The 21,454-nt window shown below is 35.8% G+C and overlaps 2 protein-coding genes across 3 annotated transcripts in view; both read left to right on the top strand.

Moving 5' to 3' along the window:
- The window catches only part of LOC113083015 (NLR family CARD domain-containing protein 3-like), an 11,954-nt gene extending 7,013 nt beyond the window's left edge, over nucleotides 1-4,941 (top strand). Inside the window, exons 4-6 of one of the 2 annotated variants that reach the window (XR_003283050.1) lie at nucleotides 3,041-3,211; nucleotides 3,498-4,532; nucleotides 4,777-4,941. Coding sequence is in view for 1 of the 2 variants with exons in the window: in XM_026254361.1 (XP_026110146.1) it covers nucleotides 3,041-3,211; nucleotides 3,498-3,828 (502 nt within the window). In the remaining variant the exon portion in view is untranslated. Of the gene's footprint in view, nucleotides 1-3,040; nucleotides 3,212-3,497 lie in introns of both variants that reach the window. The other variant, XM_026254361.1, reaches the window with a different exon arrangement.
- On the top strand, nucleotides 4,784-21,454 carry LOC113083012 (ribonuclease inhibitor-like). The gene is made up of 9 exons (XM_026254358.1): nucleotides 4,784-4,947; nucleotides 6,341-6,511; nucleotides 6,636-6,809; nucleotides 8,684-8,857; nucleotides 9,983-10,153; nucleotides 11,217-11,390; nucleotides 15,633-15,806; nucleotides 15,988-16,146; nucleotides 21,097-21,454. The coding sequence occupies exons 1-9, from the start codon at nucleotides 4,784-4,786 to the stop codon at nucleotides 21,149-21,151; spliced, it is 1,416 nt and encodes a 471-aa protein (XP_026110143.1). The 3' UTR covers nucleotides 21,152-21,454.

Below are 21,454 nucleotides of genomic sequence, written 5' to 3'. Positions count from 1 at the left end.
ATGATGATGTAACAACAATGAGTTTTACGTAGTAATTAACTCAAATGATATATATAGGGAATTTGAATAATTAATATATATCTCAGATGACAGTTACATTTAATTTTATTGATTATGAAAAATAGCTCAATTGCCTATACCAATACTAATCACAGGGCACTGTAATTTACTCATTAATATGTCAATATTCCATTCTTCATATCAGTTGTTGTGATATCTCTTACTGTAAATTACTGCAAATCAAACAGTGGATTGTCCAGCAAGCCAGATTGACCTATCAGTTTTCAATAGAGATATCACTTTTTATAATTCAAGGAAAAATATTCTCTGGCCATGAAAACATTATCCTATCATTATGATAAATTTAGTTTCTAAACTTAAAGCTTGTAGCTAAAGACCAAACCTTTCAGGGACTCGTAATGTGAGTGGGGTGGAGTCCAAGCCAATCATGTTAGATATGGGTTTTTAATAATTCAACTAGTAATACATCAAACTACAAAGCACACAGAGTAAATATGCGTACGAAAATACAGACAATAAACTTACAATACATAACGGAATCCAAATAAGAGAGAGAGAGAGAGAGAGAGAGAGAGAGAGAGAGAGAAAGCGAGAGAAAGCGAGAGAGATCACAGAATGAGCTCAGGTATGAAAATCAGTCAGTAACCTTTTTGGAAGCCAACAACGATCAGATCATAGCAACACTTTAAAGCAGCATTTAAATCTCCATAGAAAACGATACTTGCATGGCCCAGTGGGTGAGCGTGGTACCGGCGACGCACGTGTGATGTCACGTGGTCCTTTGTTCGTTCATCTTCGCGCGGTGTTTGAAAGGTTCAACAAACAATGTTCCAGAATTCGTCTTCCTTGTGTGGAGAGGCAAATAGTTGAATAAACTTAGCAAAGAAAAGAAAACAAAACAACGAAAATGAAAGTTTCCAAATGAGCCATGAAAATGGCTTTCCTCTCCTCAGTCCGTGTGCTGAGGGGGGAGGAGAACCAAGCCGCGCGTGTCCGAGAACGAAGCAGATCAGAAGCAGAAGAGAAAGAAGCAAACAACATAGGCGGGCCTTGTTCGGTCAACTCTTATAGATTGAGATGGTTCCCGCCCCTTTTTGCGTAAACAGCCAATGAACATCCGCGATCTGAAGCGGCGGGAAAGTTCCTTTGTCTCTGGAACCAACCCCCCCCCTAATGATTCAGGGCTTGTCAGATTTCATAAGGGATTTCCTCGAATCCCTTATGAATTACGTTCGTAATTCAAGATTAAATACATTTTTCATTACTTTGCTCTAGATAAATGGGTCTGTCAAAGCATGACGATAACACAGATACCAAAATTAAAATGTGCAAATGATCAAAACATGAAGTTACATTCAAATGCAGAATTACACACATTTAAAGATTTGATTAACACATGATAACACTGCAGATCGTCCCAATTTATATGGGAAACCTCTAATGTACCGCAAAAACAATACTATACACATTAAGACTACATTTGAGTACATTTGATCATTCTTTTGTAAGGATTAGGTTTCCTGTCCTGTGGTCCTGTGTGGTCGTAAAATTTTACGAGCTGCCAAGGAGTGTGGGGGTTGCAGAACAGGGCTCTCTTTGAGAAAGTTTAAAGTGAGGAGAAACCATTCCAATTTATACGCTAGAAAAATTATAATCCTCGCATAACAAGGATTAACCATGGTACACACAAAACATATTCAAAATACATATTAATAAAGGACTTACAAAAGTAAGGAACAAAAAGAAAGGTTTCTTTTTGTGTGTGTGTGTGTGTGTGTGTGTGTGTGTTAAGGAATTTGGGGGGGGGTTTCAGGTATCCTTTGAGGCTCGCATGGGTATCGTAAAATAATTTAAGTCCAGCCAGGCTGGCGCCAGGCCAGGCATTTAGTACCAACAGTCTGAATTTATAAAACAGAATTTAACCCATGAATCGCTGACCTGCATATCTGTTACAATGACATAAATTAGTATGAGTTTTTCCCCTTTATTATTATTATTATTATTATTATTATTTAAATGAGGTAATACAATAACACTCAAAAAAGAAGCAGGTGGCAGTAAATGTCTTTATGGGTCATTCATTCATTCATTCATTTGATTTGTTCAAATGGCTTATTCATTCAGGAATTAAGTAAATGGCTCACTTTATGAATTGGCACTCATATGATATTGCTTTCGCTGCTTGTGTGATATTGCTTATCATATGATTTTATTTATTTATTTATTTTTTGCTTCAATATATAGTTGTTGTCCTGAATCATATTTGTGAGCATGGACCACAAAACCAGTAATAAGGGTATTTTCTTTTTTTATTGATGTAAATTTATTATATCATCTGAAAGATGAATAAATAAGCTTTGAATTGATGTATGGTTTATTATGATAATAATAATGTTAATAATTATGATAATATTTGACCGATATATACCTTTTTGAAAATCTGGAATTTGAGGGTGCAATAAAAAAAGAAAAGAAAAAAAGTTGTCCCGATTAAGTCCATATCAATGCTTAGTCTATTACTAATCAAAAAATATATATTTTTTATATTTACGGTAGGGAATTTGCTAAACATATTACTGGAACATAATCTTTACTTAATATCCTAATTATAATTTTGACCCATCCAATGCATTTTTGGCTATTGCTACAAATACACCCGTGCTACTTAAGACTGGTTTTGTGGTCCAGTGTCACATTTGTCAACAGTCACTGTATGAAATGTAAGATGACGTACAAGTCCAGTGCGTTAACTCCATTAAAAAAAATTTATTTATTTTTTCATAACTAACTAATTAAGTTAATGCGTTAAACTGACTGATATGCTTTTGTCGAGCAAATTTGTCACTGAATCAAAAATACTAACATACAGCAAAAGCTCATTACTGAAGAGTAATGTTAGTTCAGCTATTACGATATATACACTGTCCATGTAAAAAAAAGAAAGGTATTTTTAAAATGTATTATATTTGTTCCACATCTTTGGTTGTTATTGTTATGTTATTTTGTTTTTTTCTTGTAGGTTAAATGACTGCAGCTTAACAGACAGAAGTTGTTCAGCTCTGGTTGCTGTTCTTGGATCAGACACCAGTCTGAAAGTGCTGAACATGAACAATAATAATCTGCAGGATTCAGGTGTGAAGCTGCTCTGCACTGGACTGAAGAACATAATATGTAAATTGGAGATACTAAGGTAAGTTGTGTGACAACACACAATAATTGAGCTCAACTAAAACTGAATGTTTGAACTAATTTTATTTTACTGATAAGATTGAACTATCATTATCATTAACTGTAGATTACACCTTGTTGCTTCACCAATTGTTTTTTTTTTGGAAAGTCAAATTTCAGGCAGTGTTGAAAATCGCAATTTTTCAAAAAAAAAAAAAAAACATTCTTCTCCTGTGCCATATGTTAAAATCTATCAAAGTGTTCTTGATGGACGTATTCTAATCATTATCAGTACCACCCCAAATCAGTGCAGTTTCACCAAAGAATGTGGATTGGTCGATGTTCTCCATGTTGCCTGTCTACTTGTGGAGAGAAATACAGAGAGAAAAACAAGAAAGTCCATCTGGCGTTTCATTGGGTCCCCATGAACTGATCTGGATGGCCTTTGATCACACCAGGTCCTTTATGTCTATGTCTGATGGACCAGTCTACTTTATCAGGAATAGTATCAGTATAGTCCACTGCTCTGTGGGAATCTCGCCAGCTTTTCGCATTAGTGTTGGATTTCACCAAGGATCATGCCTTTTGTCCTTTTTATTCATCCTATGTATGGATACGGCAATGCCAGACATCCAGTAAACACATCTTTGGATGCTCCTGTATGCTAATGACGTTCTACTCACAAATGAAAAGCGTCAGAACCTCAATGACCAAATACAACAGTGGAAAGATCGGCTGAATAAAAAGGGACTATGGATCAATCTTACAAAGACAGAGTAAATAGATTGTGGCCTACAAACTCTAGGTATCTTCATAGTAGACTAATAGATAGAAAGTCAAGACCTGAAAAAAAAGTGAAGTGCTTTAAATACCTCGTTTCCACTCACTCAACACATGGTGACATCCTTCTCAGACACATGTGCTCATGACATTGTCACCTGGTTAAATTGGCAGCAAGTTTGTGGAATGTTGGCCTACATCCAATAGCAGTAGGACCTTCCACACTTTGAAGATGTGTATGCTCCAGTGGTCGAGAGGGCTGACCTGACTGGACCAGGGTCGAAATGAGGACATGATGAAAGCACTGGGAAAAGATGAGGCGATGTGCAGTTGGTACAGCCATGTCATCCACAGTGGAAAAAAATCAGTTGCGGGATGAACATTGCATCTTAGCCCTGATGGACGGTATTCACAGGGTGGACCCAAAAAAGAGATGGATGGACCGAATAAAATAAGACATGAAACAAACCATTGCTGCCCTTGAGAATGCCCTGGCCTGGAATAATTGGAAAGCGATGTACTGAAATGCAGACACAGTACCAGTCCAGGATAAATGGTAGCAGGTAGATTGGTGTTATCACGGAAAAATGCTTGCAAACTAGACCTTCAAACTGCAGTATTGCGGAGAAGTATGTTTAAGTGTTTAAAATGTTGGCTTCAAAATAGCTGGAAAATGAAACACATTTTGAGCACATTAATTTATTCAATGTTGTCTGATGGTTTTTCTGTTTTTGCTTCAGTCAGCACCTCTACTTCTGCAGCTGTAATGGTTCAGTTGTGTATTTTCAGTATTGTCTTTTTTTTCAGTCTAAGTATGTGTGATCTAACAGAGGAAAGCTGTTCAGCTCTTGCTTCAGTTCTCAGTTCAGACTCCAGCAGTCTGAAGGATCTTGACCTGAGCAATAATAATCTGCAAGATTCAGGAGTGAAGTTGCTCTCTGATGGACTAAATGAAAAATGTAAACTGAAGAAACTCAGGTGAGATGATGTCTAACAAAATAAAGGTCTCTGGGCTTTCTGTTCACCTCCATATCGGTCAGTAGTTTTTGTTAAGAAAAAATAATAATTGGTGAAGAACATGATGCCAGACAAAAACTCTTAAAAAAATTACGTTATATCCTGTAAAATCCAGTTATAACTCTGGAGCACATGCCCTTGAAAGTGTGATGTGTGCAGTAAACGGCTAATCACATTGAACATGTGACTCTTCTGTCAAGAGTCAGCGCAATTCACTTTTCTGCAGAAAATTAAGAGATTTTGTTTTTAAAAAATAAATCTAAATGCATTTACAAGGCAGGAATAACCACTTCTGCTGCAGCAATAGTTTGCGAAGGCAGCAGAAAGAAAATATGACTATGAAAAGGAATGAGCTGAATTTAATTATTTATATAGTTTTTACTTATAAGTTATTATTATTTTTAATAATGAAAACATATAAGTTTAGTAATTTAAAAAGTTGGATATATTAAAGCTTACCTATATATATCAATGTGTTTGTGTGTATCTGTGTGTGTGTGTCTGTGTATATATATATATAGTTCACATTTTGAACTTTCATTTTGAGTGTACACAAACAAAAGCAGACCTTTCTACAAGGATTCATTATTAATAAGACAATAAGTGTTTAAAGTTGATTCTGCTCATATAAGGAAACAGTTGAAGTGTAGAAATACATGCACACACACACATACACATGAAACATATCAGTTCCAGCATTGCTAACTTAGTTCAAAGTAATAAATAATATTACAAAATACATAATGAATGTTTGTCATAATTATATTTTCCCCCATTTTTCATTCTAATTCTCCAATAAAAGGTTACATTTATGTGATTTAAAAAATAAAATGTAATTATTTTCACAGCCTTCTTTGATCATATTTGCCAATCGTGTGTGTGTGTGTGTATATATATATCTGTTTTCCTTTTTTAGAGTTCAATATTGTAAAGGTAATTTCTTGAGCAACAGTTTAATCAGCTAAATATTTTATTTTAATTCCTGTTCTAGACTCTCAGAATCACAGAAGAAGGTTATAAAGCTCTGGCTTCAGCTCTGAGATCAAACCCTTCACACCTGATAGAGCTGGATCTCACAGGAAATGATCCTGGACAATCAGGAGTGAAGGAGCTCAGTGATTTACTACAGGATCCAAACTGTCAGCTGAAGAAACTGAGGTAAGATGTGATTAAATAGCACAAATTATTTACATGCAGGCGGATTGTTTTTAGAAATATTTCAGTAATATAAAATGTTACATACATTTAAATTCAAGACAAATGTAAGAAATGAGATAAAACAACAACAACAACAACAAAAACACCAGATTAAGTTAAGAACTGAATCAATATCGCTTCATATTCCCACCTCCAGATTATTGGGTCCTGCTGCAGATGAAGCCTGTCAGTATGTGACTGAAATTGTGGGTAAAAACCCTTTACTCCTAAGAGAGCTGAATCTGAGTGAACGTAAACTAGGAGACACACGAGTGAATCAGATCACTGCACTACTGCAAGATAAACACTGCAAACTCAATACACTGATGTGAGTATAATGCCTTTTTAATATACTGTAATATTTTAAATTATATATTCAGTAAAAGGCTGTTATTTAGAAAAGTTTTGAAAATAAACTGAATAATTTTTCCTGTATTTTAAATTTTCCTTAGACTGAGTAATGACAATATCACAGAAGAAGGTTGTGCTGCTCTGACTTCAGCATTTGATTCAAACCATTCAAACCTGATAGAGCTGGATCTGAGTGGAAATACACTAGGAAAATCAGGAATGATGAAGATATGTTGTCTGTTGAAAAATACAAAGAGCAGACTGATGAAACTGAAGTATGTATTTTAATTTATATATACTTATACATGTGAAAATACATGTATTAAAGTATAATTAATAAGATTAACTGTCTCGAAAAAATATGAATACTTAAAACTGTTTTGTTATGCTGGTTGAAAGTCTCTTCACATTCTGACAGCATTCACTAAATGGTCTAAATGTTTTTATATCAGCACTGTCAAAATCAATGTGTTAACGCAGGTGATTCATTTTTCCAGTGCGCTCAGTGCGTTCTGTAGTCTGTATCATTTAATATCAAAGCTCCTTGATATGAATCTATGATCATGCATGTTAGATGTGTGTCAGTAGCCTATTACATACTGAAGAGTTCATTTGCAAAAAACAGAAAGCTCCATTTTTATTTATTTTCAGAAATCATGTATTTTATTGTGCATCCCAAGTAATATGCATCAAACTGCAGTTGGGTTGTTTTGATTAATAACTTTAACAAATGCTACCTGTACTTACAAAATAAAATTTCATTGAATGTATGTTTTTTATATATTAAAAGTTTGTTTTATAGCAAAAGTAGATAACTCACGTTTCATGTTTCAGAGTAAAAAAAAAAACACTTGCTTAATCTTTGTAATCTCATCACCTGACAGTGTAGATGCCTGACAAACGTTTTTTAATGGGAGAAATGTCCCATCTGGTTGCCAAAGGGATGGAGGAGCTCGACAGGGTCTACAGTATGGACACTCTAGAGCAGTTTTAGTAAGCCGACACTAAACCTCTCAGTGCCTCTACCCATTTGAGGTGAGAACAAAGCAGGCTATGGGGGGGGGGGGGGGGGGTCAGTGCCCAGGAGGATGGAACACTCCTAGAGTGAGCTTGCAACCTGAGCGGGTAGGGCACACCCTGTGCCTGATAAGCCAGGGTAATGGCATCTACAATATAGTGGGCCATCCTCTGTTTAGAGACAGCCTTGCCCTTCTGCCGTTCTCCATAACAGACAAAGAGCTGGTCTGAGGCCCTAAAGCTTTGTGTCTGGTCAATGTAGCATCTCAATGCCTGGACAGGACAGAGCAAAGATAGAGCTGGGACTGTCTCCTCCGGGAGTAAAGCTTTCAGGCTCAGCACCTGATTCCTGAAGGGAACTGTGGAAACCTTGGATGTCGAGGAGAGTTTGCTCTTTTCCTAGTTGACCCAAAGACCCAACAGGCTGAGGTGCCGGAGCACCAGGTCCTCGCACAACTGATCCCAAGACTGTGCTAGTATAAGCCAATTGTCAAGATTGCTAACCCCAGATATGGTCTGATTGACACATGAAAACACATGTCCTTCAGGTAGATTGCTGCAAACCAATGTTGGGAACGGACACACCCGAAAATGCTTTTCTGCATCAACATCTTGAATGGTTAACTGGTGAAGGGCCTGGTTCAAGACATGCAGGTCAAAGATTGGTCGTAACCCAAAAGATTGGTCGACACAGAGATATAAAAAAACGCTCTCTCATTGAGATTTTCCAAATTCTCCACCCGGCCCTCCATCTGCATGTCCCATCCATCCAAGCATTTGCTAAAAATTACTCATTGACTTTTGTTCACAAACATTGAAAGTGGACAATAACATATTTTTTGACAAAACACGTTGAGGGTTCAGATCACACCATATGTATTATATATATTTTTTAGCGTGGCATTTATTTATTTTTATTTATTTATTTATTTATTTTGCAAATAAACTCTTCAAATGCTGTCACAGTAAATTAATATATAAGTTTTATGGTTTTGATTTTTTTTTTATTTTTTTGAGGAGGGGGGGGGGCATTTTAATATTAATTTAATCATTACATGTCTCATTTATATTCATGTAGACCATGTACTTGTTTGATAAATAATATTAAAATAAATAGTAACTAATTTTCTAGACTCTCAGACTGCAGTATAACAGAAGAAGGTTATAAAGCTCAGGCTTCAGCTCTGAGATCAAACCCTTCACACCTGATAGAGCTGGATCTAACAGGAAATGATCCTGGACAATCAGGAGTGAAGGAGCTCAGTGATTTTCTACAGGAACCAAACTGTCAACTCAAGACACTGAGGTGAGTCATGATGAAATCAAATTACAATTTAATTATATTCTTAGTAATGCATTAAGCTGCACAATTTGAGCCATCAAAAATATCAATATCAAATTGAATAGATCAGATGATGTGGTAGCTGTTGTATTTGATGATGAATGTCAACACAGTTTAGTTGTGGTTAATAGACATTGGGGAACAGTATCATAGGCAGAGTTTAGGGGAGGGGTGGCTGCGCTCTCCATTAAGACGTGGACGTTTCATCAAAGTGGAAGTGAGAGAAAGTGAGAGAGAAAGAGATGTGACGTGACATACAGCCAAGTATGGTGACACTTACACAGAATTTGTGCTCTGCATTTAACCCATCCAAAGTGCACACACACAGCAGTGAACACACACACACACCGTGATCACACACCCAGAGCAGGAAAATGGATTTGAAGCAGTAATGCTTACAGCATTCAAGTTGAAATGTTTTTATCTTGATGCAGAGCAGACCACATAGCTTCCATTATGAACATGCTTGCCATGCATCTACATTTGAAATAATGAACTTGTGAGAGCAGAAGACGTGATATGTGAACAGCCCCTTGTCGCAATAGGCTATGAGAGGATTCAATGTTCATTATTTTACAGCTTTAGCAAGTTAACTGAATAATGGAAATCCTGTGTATCTTTTTAATAAACCTACAAATAAAAATGTGGTGGACTGAGTCACTGCTGGCTGACTTGGACTGGCAATTTTCACAGGAAGTGTTGGCCTTGAATATGGCGTGTGACACAGTTTTCAGTTGTGAGAAAAACGGCACCAGTCCTTTACTAAGCATGTACGCAAGCCTTAAGAATCACTCTCAGCTTATGACAGCTGAAAAGGATCTTATGAAATGTGTGATCACATCGCCGATCACTCTTGAGAAACTTAAAGATCAGCTGTTTCCTGAACTTCCTTCAACTTGGCTGGGCTTTCAGTGTTTTTACGTGAAAGGATGAAGCTGATTGGTTGATTCATATCACATGACCCATATTGCACCTGTGGCATTCTGAAAAGTTGAAATGTTTTTATCTTGATGTAGCACGGACTGCATTGTTTATATTATGAGCATGCCTGCCATTCGTTTGAATTCTCATTTATCTTGCCTACTGCAGGTTTTTGTGTCCTGAAGCAGATGAAGCCTGTCGATTTGTGACTGGAATTGTGGGTAAAAACCTGTTACTTTTGAGTGAGCTGAATCTGAGTGGACATCATCTAGGAGACACACGAGTGAGTCAGATATCTGCTCTACTGCAGGATAAACACTGTCAACTCAGTACACTGATGTGAGTATTATTTGTATTTAGAATGTTACATTGCATAATGATGTTAATGTATATAATAATACTATTTCCTCAGTTGTTTCCATAGTGAAAGTAAATATACTTAATTGTATTTAAAAAAATGTTTATTTCATATTTTCACATTTATTTAAATGTTTCATCTTTCAAGTACACTGAAAATAATTTGACATGACTATACTAACTGAAAATAAACTTTAAATTGTATATATATATATATATATATATATATATTAGTGGTGGGCATAGATTTATTTTTTTAATCTAGATTAATCTCACTGTTATGTTGGAATTAATCTAGATTAATCTAGATTAAAATGACTCACATGCTAACACTCATTTTGCCGTTGTCCTTGCTACGTTTCTGTGAGTTGATTGTGGTGATAACATTGCTGTCTATGGAGGGTCAGAGAGCTCTCAGATTCCATCAAAAATATCTTAGTTTCTTTTCTGATGATAAACGAAGGTCTAACGGGTTTGGAATGTCATGAGGGTGAGTTATTTATTACAGAATTTAATTTTTTGGGTGAACTTTCCCTTTAAAGGGAAATGTTGAGTCATGCTTTTTCAGTCAAAAGGGGACACTAATGTTTCTACAGTATATACTGTACATAGCAAGCCTTTTCTATACCAACAGTGTGAATAAAGTTAAATATTTAGTTTAAGACAACTGTACCCAAGTTACATTATTTATATTATAGCATTGTATTTTCTGACCTTTGTCACTGCTCACAATTAGAATTAAGAGTCTAACTAGCAAATAACTACATTTAAAGTATTTGAAACAATGTACTGATTGCGTACTTGCTGTTCTGCAGCAATATCATTTTTAGATTTGCATCTGCTGCTACAATAAACAAAAGACAAAAAAGAAAATAAAGAGAAGAAATGTTTCAAGCACACTGAACTAGTATGACGCTGTATCAAATTATTGAAACTGTAAACTACTGTATATGGAAGAATATATATATATATATATATATATATACTCTTTAATAAGATAACCATCACATATCTGAGTCATTGTTCTTTCTCTTTCTGTCTTCAGACTGTGTGGTTGCAAGATTACAGAGAAACAGTTACTCATCCTGACTTCGGCTTTGAAATCAAACCCATCACACCTGAGAGAACTGAACCTTAGTGGTAATAAGCTTAAAGACTCAGGAGCTAAAAACCTCAGTGATCTAATGATGAACCCACAATGCAAGCTGGAAAAACTGGAGTAAGTAACATTATACTGTACTTCAGTTAGAGATTAAAGGTTACTGCTTAATATAAACAACTTGGCTCAAGTCACATTATTTATAACACTGTACCTTCTGTCATTTCTCTAACTATGGAAAAATTACAATATGCAAATGAGAACTGCTTTATTGAGCGTTAGTTGTTTGAAAATGTAGTTGCTTACTGTTAGAGTTCAGAGAGTAAAAATAGTTATGGTTTTATTATAGTGGAAGAGTAGTTACTTTTTTTTGGCATATTGATCACAATTTGTATAACCACAACTTTACTACAAATACCATGATTAAACTATGCTTAGTTTAGCAAGATCATAGTTCATTTGGGGTTGCATGTAACCATGTTTTTTTGGTTATATTTGTAGTAAAACCATGATTAATTTTCGTAATTGCAATCATGACCTGATGACTTCATGAATTTGATCATTAAGCATACAATTCAATTCAATTCAATTCAAGTTTATTTGTATAGCGCTTTTTACAAAACAAATCGTTACAAAGCAACTTTACAGAAAATTATGTTTCTACAATATTTAGTATTAGCTAGTAGTTTGTGCACATTTGACAGGATTTTAGAAAAAATAAAAATAATAATACAAGACGTAGTCAGCTAGACGATGAACTATCAATATTATTAATTAAGTTATTATATGATGCAGTCACACATTTAGCAATAATTGTTAGTTATGTTTGTTGATTCAGGGTTAGCATCATCTGAGGTCCTCTGAGGGTCAGCATCATCTCTTCTCAGGTGTTCTGGATCCAGACTGGAGCTTGTGTAAATCCTAGTTACCACGGGATGTAAATCCCGTGGCGAAACATAGAAACAAAATAGAGACATCATTAGCATAGCTGCTGATCCAACAAAGTAAAATTAGTTTAACCCAAGCTAATGAATAAAAATGCACATTTGATCAGATGCAACTACACTCACAATTTAAAAGATACATTATTCAAATGCTTGGCGAAAGAGATGTGTTTTTAATCTAGATTTAAACAGAGAGAGTGTGTCTGAACCCCGAACATTATCAGGAAGGCTATTCCAGAGTTTGGGGAGCCAAATGTGAGAAAGCTCTACCTCCTTTAGTGGACTTTGCTATCCTAGGAACTACCAAAAGTCCAGCGTTTTGTGACCTTAGGGTGCGTGATGGGTTGTAGCGTGGTAGAAGGCTAGTTAGGTACGCAGGAGCTAAACCATTTAGGGCCTTATAGGTAAGTAATGATAATTTGTAACTGATACGGAACTTAATAGGTAGCCAGTGCAGAGACTGTAAAATTGGGGTAATATGATCATATTTTCTTGACCTCGTAAGGACTCTAGCTGCTGCATTTTGGACTACCTGTAGCTTGTTTATTGACGAGGCAGGACAACCACCTAGAAGTGCATTACAATAGTCCAGTCTAGAGGTCATGAATGCATGAACTAGCTTTTCTGCATCAGAAACAGATAACATGTTTCGTAGCTTGGCAATGTTTCTAAGATGGAAGAATGCAGTTTTTGTAACATTGGAAATATGATTTTCAAAAGACAAATTGCTGTCTAATATGACACCCAGATTTCTGACTGTAGAGGAAGTAACAGTACATCCGTCTAGTTGCAGATTGTAATCTACAAGATTCTGTGTAGTGTTTTTTGGTCCAATAATTAGTATCTCTGTCTTATCTGAATTTAATTGGAGAAAATTATTTGTCATCCAATCTTTTACATTTTTAACACACTCTGTTAGCTTAGATAATTGGGAAGTTTCATCTGGTCTCGTTGAGATATATAGCTGAGTATCATCAGCATAACAGTGGAAGCTAATTCCGTATTTTCTAATAATATTACCAAGGGGCAACATGTATATTGAAAATAGAAGGGGACCTAGGACGGATCCTTGTGGCACTCCATATTTTACTGATGATAAATGAGATGACTCCCCATTTAAGTAAACAAAATGGTAGCGATCGGACAGGTAGGATCTAAACCATCTTAGAGCCTGCCCTTGAATACCTGTATAGTTTTGTAATCGATCTATGAGTATGTCATGATCTATGGTGTCGAACGCAGCACTAAGATCAAGTAAGACTAGAAATGAGATGCAGCCTTGATCTGACGCAAGGAGCAGGTCATTTGTAATTTTAACAAGTGCAGTTTCTGTGCTATGGTGGGGCCTAAAACCTGAAATTCTTCATACAGATCATTTTTATGCAGGAAGGTGCTCAATTGAGCAGACACAACTTTTTCTAAAATTTTAGACATAAATGGAAGATTTGAAATAGGCCTATAATTTGCCAGTACACTAGGATCTAGTTTTGGTTTCTTAATAAGAGGCTTGATAACCGCCAGCTTGAATGGTTTTGGGACGTGACCTAAAGATAACGACGAGTTAATGATATTGAGAAGCGGTTCTTCGGCTACAGGTAACAGCTCTTTCAGTAATTTAGTGGGTACAGGATCTAATAAACATGTTGTTGGTTTAGATACAGTGATAAGTTTATTTAGCTCTTCCTGTCCTATGGTTGTAAAGCACTGCAGTTTATCTTTGGGTGCGATGGATGAAACTGAAGTGTTAGACACTGTAGAATCTACATTCGCTATTGTATTTCTAATGTTATCTATTTTATCAGTGAAAAAATTCATAAAGTCATTACTATTTAACGTTGGTGGAATATTTGAATCAGGTGGCGTCTGGTAATTTGTTAACTTAGCCACTGTGCTAAATAAAAACCTTGGATTGTTTTGGTTATTTTCAATGAGTTTGTGTATATGCTCTGCCCTAGCAGTTTTTAGAGCCTGTCTATAGCTGGACATACTGTTTTTCCATGCAATTCTAAAAACTTCCAAGTTAGTTTTTCTCCATTTGCGTTCAAGACTACGAGTTACTTTCTTGAGAGAGTGAGTATTACTGTTATACCATGGTACAGTACGTTTTTCTCTAACCTTTTTCAATTTGATCGGGGCAACAGCTTCTAATGTATTAGAGAAAATAGTGCCCATGTTGTCAGTAATTTCGTCTAATTCATGTGTATTTTTGGGTACAAATAGCAGTTGAGATAGATCAGGCAGGTTATTTGCGAATCTTTCTTTGGTGGCTGGAACAATAGTTCTGCCCAGACGGTGACGCTGAGACATATAGTTAATATCAGTTATACGCAGCATGCACGATACAAGGAAATGGTCTGTAATATCATCACTTTGAGGTACAATATCTATAGCAGTAAGATCGATTCCATGCGATATAATTAAATCTAGTGTATGATTAAAACGATGAGTGGGCCCGGTGACATTTTGCTTGACTCCAAAGGAGTTTATTAGGTCAGTAAACGCAAGTCCTAATGTATCATTTGTATTATCAACGTGAATATTAAAATCTCCCATGATTAGCGCCTTATCAACTGTAACAAGAAGGTCTGAGAGGAAATCTGCAAATTCTTTTAGGAATTCTGTATACGGCCCTGGTGGTCTATACACAGTAGCCAGAGCAAGAGATACATTAGATTTCTTTTGCATGTCTGACAGAGTAACATTTAGCAGAAGTATTTCAAAAGAGTTAAACCTGTATCCTGTTTTCTGGGTAACATTGAGAATATCACTATATATTGTTGCAACACCTCCGCCACGACCAGTCTGACGGGGCTCATGCTTATAACAGTAGTTTGGTGGAGTAGACTCATTTAGCATACACAAATTTGAATTGTTATATAAAATTATGTTTATTAAAACAAGTTTTGTTATAACAATCTAGGGGTGTCCCCGACTAAGGATTTTCATAGTCGAATCGGAATTTTCAAATCTTGCTGATATTCAACTGATAGTCGAATCATATGTCTGGGGGTTGGGCAAAATACATTGAGTCAAGTCAGACATCCGACAGCCATAATAACCGCAAGTTCTATGTGAAATCAGACATTTGAGCGCTCACATATAGTCAGAATGGCATAACCATAACCCCCTGCGAATATTCGACTGTGAGATTGGTAGTCGTATCAGGCTCCTCGAATCGAAGCATCGAATCGTCGACTATTTGGGGTCACCCCTATAACAATCATTTCTGACCTTGATGACAATTCAGATTCTGACCTTTGAATGTAAACTGTTAGAAACCCTGATCTAATGCTTATGTCTAATGTTCATTCAATTCAGTTAACATGATTTCGCTGGTGGTACTGTTTTTCATGGTGTATTTAACTTCCACGTGAACTTAACATGAATTTGCATAAGTGTTCCTTTTTTATGTCTTCAGGCTGTGTGGATGCAGAGTTACAGAGAAACAGTGTTTCATTCTGACTTCAGCTCTGAAATCAAACCCTTCACATCTGAGAGAACTGGACCTCAGTGAGAACAAAATAAAAAACACAGGAGTGAAGCATTTATGTGACATACTGAAGGATCCAGACTGTAAACTTGAGAGATTGAGGTAAGTAACATTCACAAACAAGAATCAAAATGCTTAAATTCACTTCCAACAGTTTAAACCAAAACACTTTATACCCAATAACTCATGATGAGTTTGAGATCACATTATACTTGTTTAAAATTCTTAATATTAATAATTTCTTTGTAAGATGATGTGTTTTCCTGTGATTTTCTCTTTCTAGTCTGCATGACTGTGGCATTACAGATATTCATACTTTAATTCAGTCTTTGACAAACACAAAAGCACTGCAGTTTCTAAAAGAGCTTGATCTGAGTTACAATAATATTGGAGACTCAAAGCAGCAGCTCATTGATGTGCTACAAGGCTCAAACTGTAAACTGTGAGTAAGCATGACTTTGCTTTTGGAACGGGGATAGGTGTTATTCAAAGACTTTACCTAGTTTGCTGAAATTGAGTAGATGATTGCCAGAAAAACACTAAGAGAGATTACATGCATATGGATGTAAGCAGATAGTGGTAAACTAATAGGTGTTTAACATTTTTGATTAATTTGTATGAATTTGCTAGCTAACCAGTTAACAGTGTTGGGTAATAACTGATTACATGTATTACATGGTTACGTAATGAGATCGCAAAAAATGAGTACTTGAAACTGGACTATATTACATTTTAATTGGGGGTGGGGAGTGGAAGCACCTCTGAAGCATTTAGACTAGTGATGAGTAGTTTGGATAATTTTACTGACTGTCTTTTGAGTCTCATTCACCAAATGAACAAATATATATATTTTTTCATTTAGTTAATTTTAGCGAAATGTAATTGTTACATGCTACTTCCTTTGTACTTGAGCAAAAAAAAACAACAACAACAACTATAATACTATATAATATAGTATATATAATATACTATATAATATAATACTATTAGTTCACAGTCTTTGGGTTTGAGTTGTTTCTTCATCACGTAACAGACCCATAAACGAAACCTATGCTGTCTGAGCTGGAAAGAGAATTGATAGGTTTTTCTTTCGAATCATTCTTTTGTCACGCGACGTGACAGCATTGAATAGAGAAATAAATTTCCTTACAAATGGGTGCATAGTTATTATTATTATTATCATGATCATCATCATCATTATAATTAATATTTACTCTTATAGTGATGTGATACATTTTTGGTCTCTAATTTTAGCTTTTTTTTTTTCTTACAGTATATAAATGTGTGAATTTCTGTCACTATGGTTCTTATCCATAACACTTAATGTGGTGACAAACATGGATGCACCGATACCGATACTTGTAGTTCGGTCGGATATGTCAAAAGCAAGCAAGCAAAACAGTGTACAGGTTACTAAAGTTATTTGATGGTAAGGAGAGTGAGAAAGGGAGAAAGACAGAGAGAGTGAGAGCCAGATAGAGTCAGAGATCATCCACTTCTTTTGCATGATCTTGATTGCTGTTCTCTCCATTAGTGCATGCATTTGGATTATAACTAATCATAAATATAAAACAAACACGAATTATAGGGGCATTCACTATAAACAACATTTATTTTAAACGTCAAACACATGATTACAGCAAAAGTGAAACAAGCAGACTGTGTGAAATGTGCTAGGCTTGAAGTGTCTTCTGCACCAATGCAAACATGTGCACGCTGTGCATTTTTACCATGCTCTAAAATTATGGTTTTTATTCGTAAGCGAGGGTCTGCATACAGTTTGCATTACACAAATTGGATCACCAAAAGAGTTTGGGCTTACTCGTATAACGTTTAAATAAGGAGTGGTTCCCTGCATTAAAGTATTGAGCTGCTGCAATATTGAAATGTGCGATTTAAATGAACAGTGAAATTAACAAAAGCTTAATCGATACATTTAACAGGTATAGTTAAGTATGGAAACAGCTGAAGGAAATATCCGTTTACTAAATGAAGCCAACTAACATGATTGTTCTTCTTATTATTTTGTCTCTGTACCCAATATTTGAAAAAAAAAACAACAACAACATTACAATACAGATATCGGCGAATACCAAAAATCAAAGCATCAGTATTGGACTCGTTCTGAAAAAAAGTGGTATCAGTGCATCACTAGTAACAAAAGTAATAATAGATTTAAGTCTTTCTGGCTCAGACTGCATAGGTAAAGCTTATGGGGTTGTTGTGATGAATGAACGACTCAGTAAACCCAAGACTCGATAGATGAACTAATCAATTCTCTTTCCGGCTCAAACTGCATGTGTTAAACTATGGGTAAAAACCTGAAGACTCGATAGATGAAATGAATCAATTCTCTTAAGTAAAATGCTCTCATGTGATGAACGAAAATGGGCATCCTATGATAGCCTGGTAATACCAGACTCTGCTACTTCACTTTGCTTCGTAGACAGAGTCTGGAATGGCATAATAGAGAAGTGTTTTCTCTCTCGCTAGGGGGCGCTTGTCTGAAGTTTAAAATCATTGGTTACCCGTAAGCCAATCAGATACGTTTAGTTAAGACGTATGTTATGCGCCTGTACAGCCGCATCGAAGCACAGACATCATGCATCGAACTCAAATCTATGATTGAACTTCCACTGTAAACCTGTTGTAAACACATGATGATGCGAGCGAAATACCGGAGTGAACATGGCTGTAAACGACTTTTGCAGATTATGCGAAATTAATCTACGCATCTACGTCACGGCTCTCAGCCCGCCCTCTGTTCGTTGATTGGCACGGCTGTTTCCAGACCGGTGGCAAACAGAAAGCTCTGATGCTGTATCAGACTGAGTACAGAAGCGAAATGAAATTGAGCGGAAGTAGGAAGTCTGACGTAGTCAGGCTAATCCTATGACCCCTTTAAGATGCGTTTTGGTCGATTGGATCACAAGTGGACAATGAAGAGACATACCCATTTACACCTGGCATTTTAATCCGTCTCTTCTGTCCACTTTTGACCATTTCTGACCAGATTACCCCCCCGTGCTGATAATTACAAATGGGGTAAATGGGCGGATCCCTCTGTCTGCATCAAAACATGAACAGGAGGGCTAACGTTATCATGCATATCATGCAATATTACATCTGCTTGATGTCCTTTATTATTTGTGTTATCAGAAGATAATATGTCTGATTCGGCCCTTCAAATTTTAAATATATATATACTATATATATCAGTGGAACTAGCATAATCACAAAATAAACATGATAAAAGCTGCCATTTGTTTTTGTTAACGATTTAAATCCAACATTATCAATATTTTCCATTAATAAGTTATTCATTGAACATATTGATCAGGATTGAAAATTAGTTACACAGAAATAAAGTGGTATGAACCAATTATTTCACAAAAGAAAGATGACACAGCGCCTACCTAGTCGCATCATTCCAAAAATACTTCATGATGAGGAAAAAAACATGTATAAGTCGCACTGGACTAAAAGTAGCATTTATTTAGAACCAAGAACCAAGAGAAAACATTACCGTCTACAGCCACGAGAGGGCATTCTATGCTGCTCAGTGTAGACTACAGTGAAAGTGAAAAAGTGACGTGACATTCAGCCAAGTATGGTGACCCATACTCAGAATTTGTGCTCTGCATTTAACCCATCCGAACTGCACACACACAGAGCAGTGAACAAACACACACACTGTGAACACACACCCGGAGCAGTGGGCAGCCATTTATGCTGCGGCGCCCGGGGAGCAGTTGGGGGTTCAATGCCTTGCTCAAGGGCACCTAAGTCGTGGTATTGAAGGTGGAGAGAGAACTGTACATGCACTCCCCCCACCCACAATACCTGCCGGCCTGGGGCTCGAACTCACAACCTTTCGATTGCGAGTCAGAGTCGCTAACCGTCAGGCCACGACTTCCCCCTACAGGAGCACAGAGCAGCATAGAGCACCCTCTCTTAGCTGTAGACGGTAATGTTTTCTGTTAGTTCATTTCTCTTGGTTCATTTCTCTCGGTTCATGTCAAATTAATTTTGATAAGTTGCAACTGACTATAAGTTGCAGGAACAGCCAAACTATGAAAAAAAGTGGGACTTATAGTCCGGAAAATATGTTAGTCACAGTATACAACACAATTCATAAAAGGTGTCATCAATACATCATTAATTATTTTATATAGTGACTTTAAAAGTTACTTTCTCAAGGCCCTTTACATAAAAGCTTTACCCAAACAACAATATAAGACCATACACTGTATATATAACTTTATATAACTTTAGACAAAGAAAAACCCAATAGATAACTAATTAAGTAAAAGCAATCCTAAAGACGAAAGTAGCTTGTATATGTAAGGGTATATGTAACCTTTCTAGAATGCTCCCCTGCAGCGTGATTGATATTATGCACAATAAAAAAAATAAAAAAATAAATAAAAAAAAATTAGTACATTATTGAATGTGAAAGACAGGACAATAATATTAATAACTTGAATACTTTGGATGTGTAATCTAGTTGTTGTTTTCATGTTTATTAATGTTGCTTTATGTAATGCAGGGGTACCTATTTATATATTTTATTTTATTTGTTGTTTTTTTGCAAGCCAAATTCCTTTGACATAAAATATCCACAGTACCCTGATTTGTGGTATTAAAGATTCTCATTTATTTTTGATATGTGAATATATTTTTAAAATATTTGTGAAAGAGCATTTTCAAATTATCATCAGGCGTTATTGCAATAAAGCAGAAAGTTGATTGAAATATTTTGCACAACTTAGGAAAAAGAACAAAAAACAATGTCACAGCTTTATACAACAATACCTGCTTTATTAATTATATTAGTGAATCATTTCTGTTTGGTTTGGATTTGGTCAATGCTGGTAAAATGATTTCAGATTTCTCCTTCAGCTCGCAGTTGTGTAGCATTACATTATCAATATTTCTGTCTCTAGTGTGTTTTTATTTTGACAATCAAAACATCACATTACTTTACTCTTCTAGTTATTTAATAATATGCCTGAACATTTTTAAACTGGACTGTTTTGTTTTAAATCACAATAGCATTTGTGTTAGCTCCTTGTGGTTTATTACATAGACTGTGCATTCATCAGCATGCATTTCTCCATTACACGGATTAAGTTTGAGTCACAAGCTCTACTGCAATCACACAGACAAAATCATACAAACATAAATTATGTTTTAAATGTATTATATTATAAACACAAATAATTTTTTAGAATATGTATGCCAAATAAGCTTATAGTAACTTGTAATATTAATTGTATTAGTGCAATCTATAGCTATATCTTTTAACACAAACATAATTGAAACATACTAGATAATTTGCACCTTGTTTCAATGAAAACTGAATATTTTATTCTATTATTTCTCCTTACAGACTAGAAAAAGAACACTGGCTCACAGCTAGTCTAAGCAACATTAATTTAAGCTGAACTCCAACAGGATGGAACCAGCAATCACCATCAGCTGACAGATCTACACAAGAGCTCTACTATAGTGTTTAAATCTATGAGGATAAATTAATTCATTATTATTCTTAATTATGAACACACTGGTTTGTACAGTTTTACTGTTTATGGCATGTTGTTATTCTCCTCGTTATTTAGCTATAGCAGCTAATGATCCAGAAGTCTCACCCAAAGGCTTACTTCTGCTTTGAAGAAAAACGTGGATATCATGGTCCGATTTGTCTGTAAGCATTTTTTGGCATCTTTGTATAGTCTCACCTTTTTTTA

This window comes from Carassius auratus, unplaced genomic scaffold (assembly GCF_003368295.1).
Source record: "Carassius auratus strain Wakin unplaced genomic scaffold, ASM336829v1 scaf_tig00037267, whole genome shotgun sequence".
Classification (NCBI taxonomy): Eukaryota; Metazoa; Chordata; class Actinopteri; order Cypriniformes; family Cyprinidae; genus Carassius; species Carassius auratus.
The sequence above is the reverse complement of the archived record's forward strand: the minus strand, read 5'-3'. Positions and strand labels throughout refer to the sequence as shown.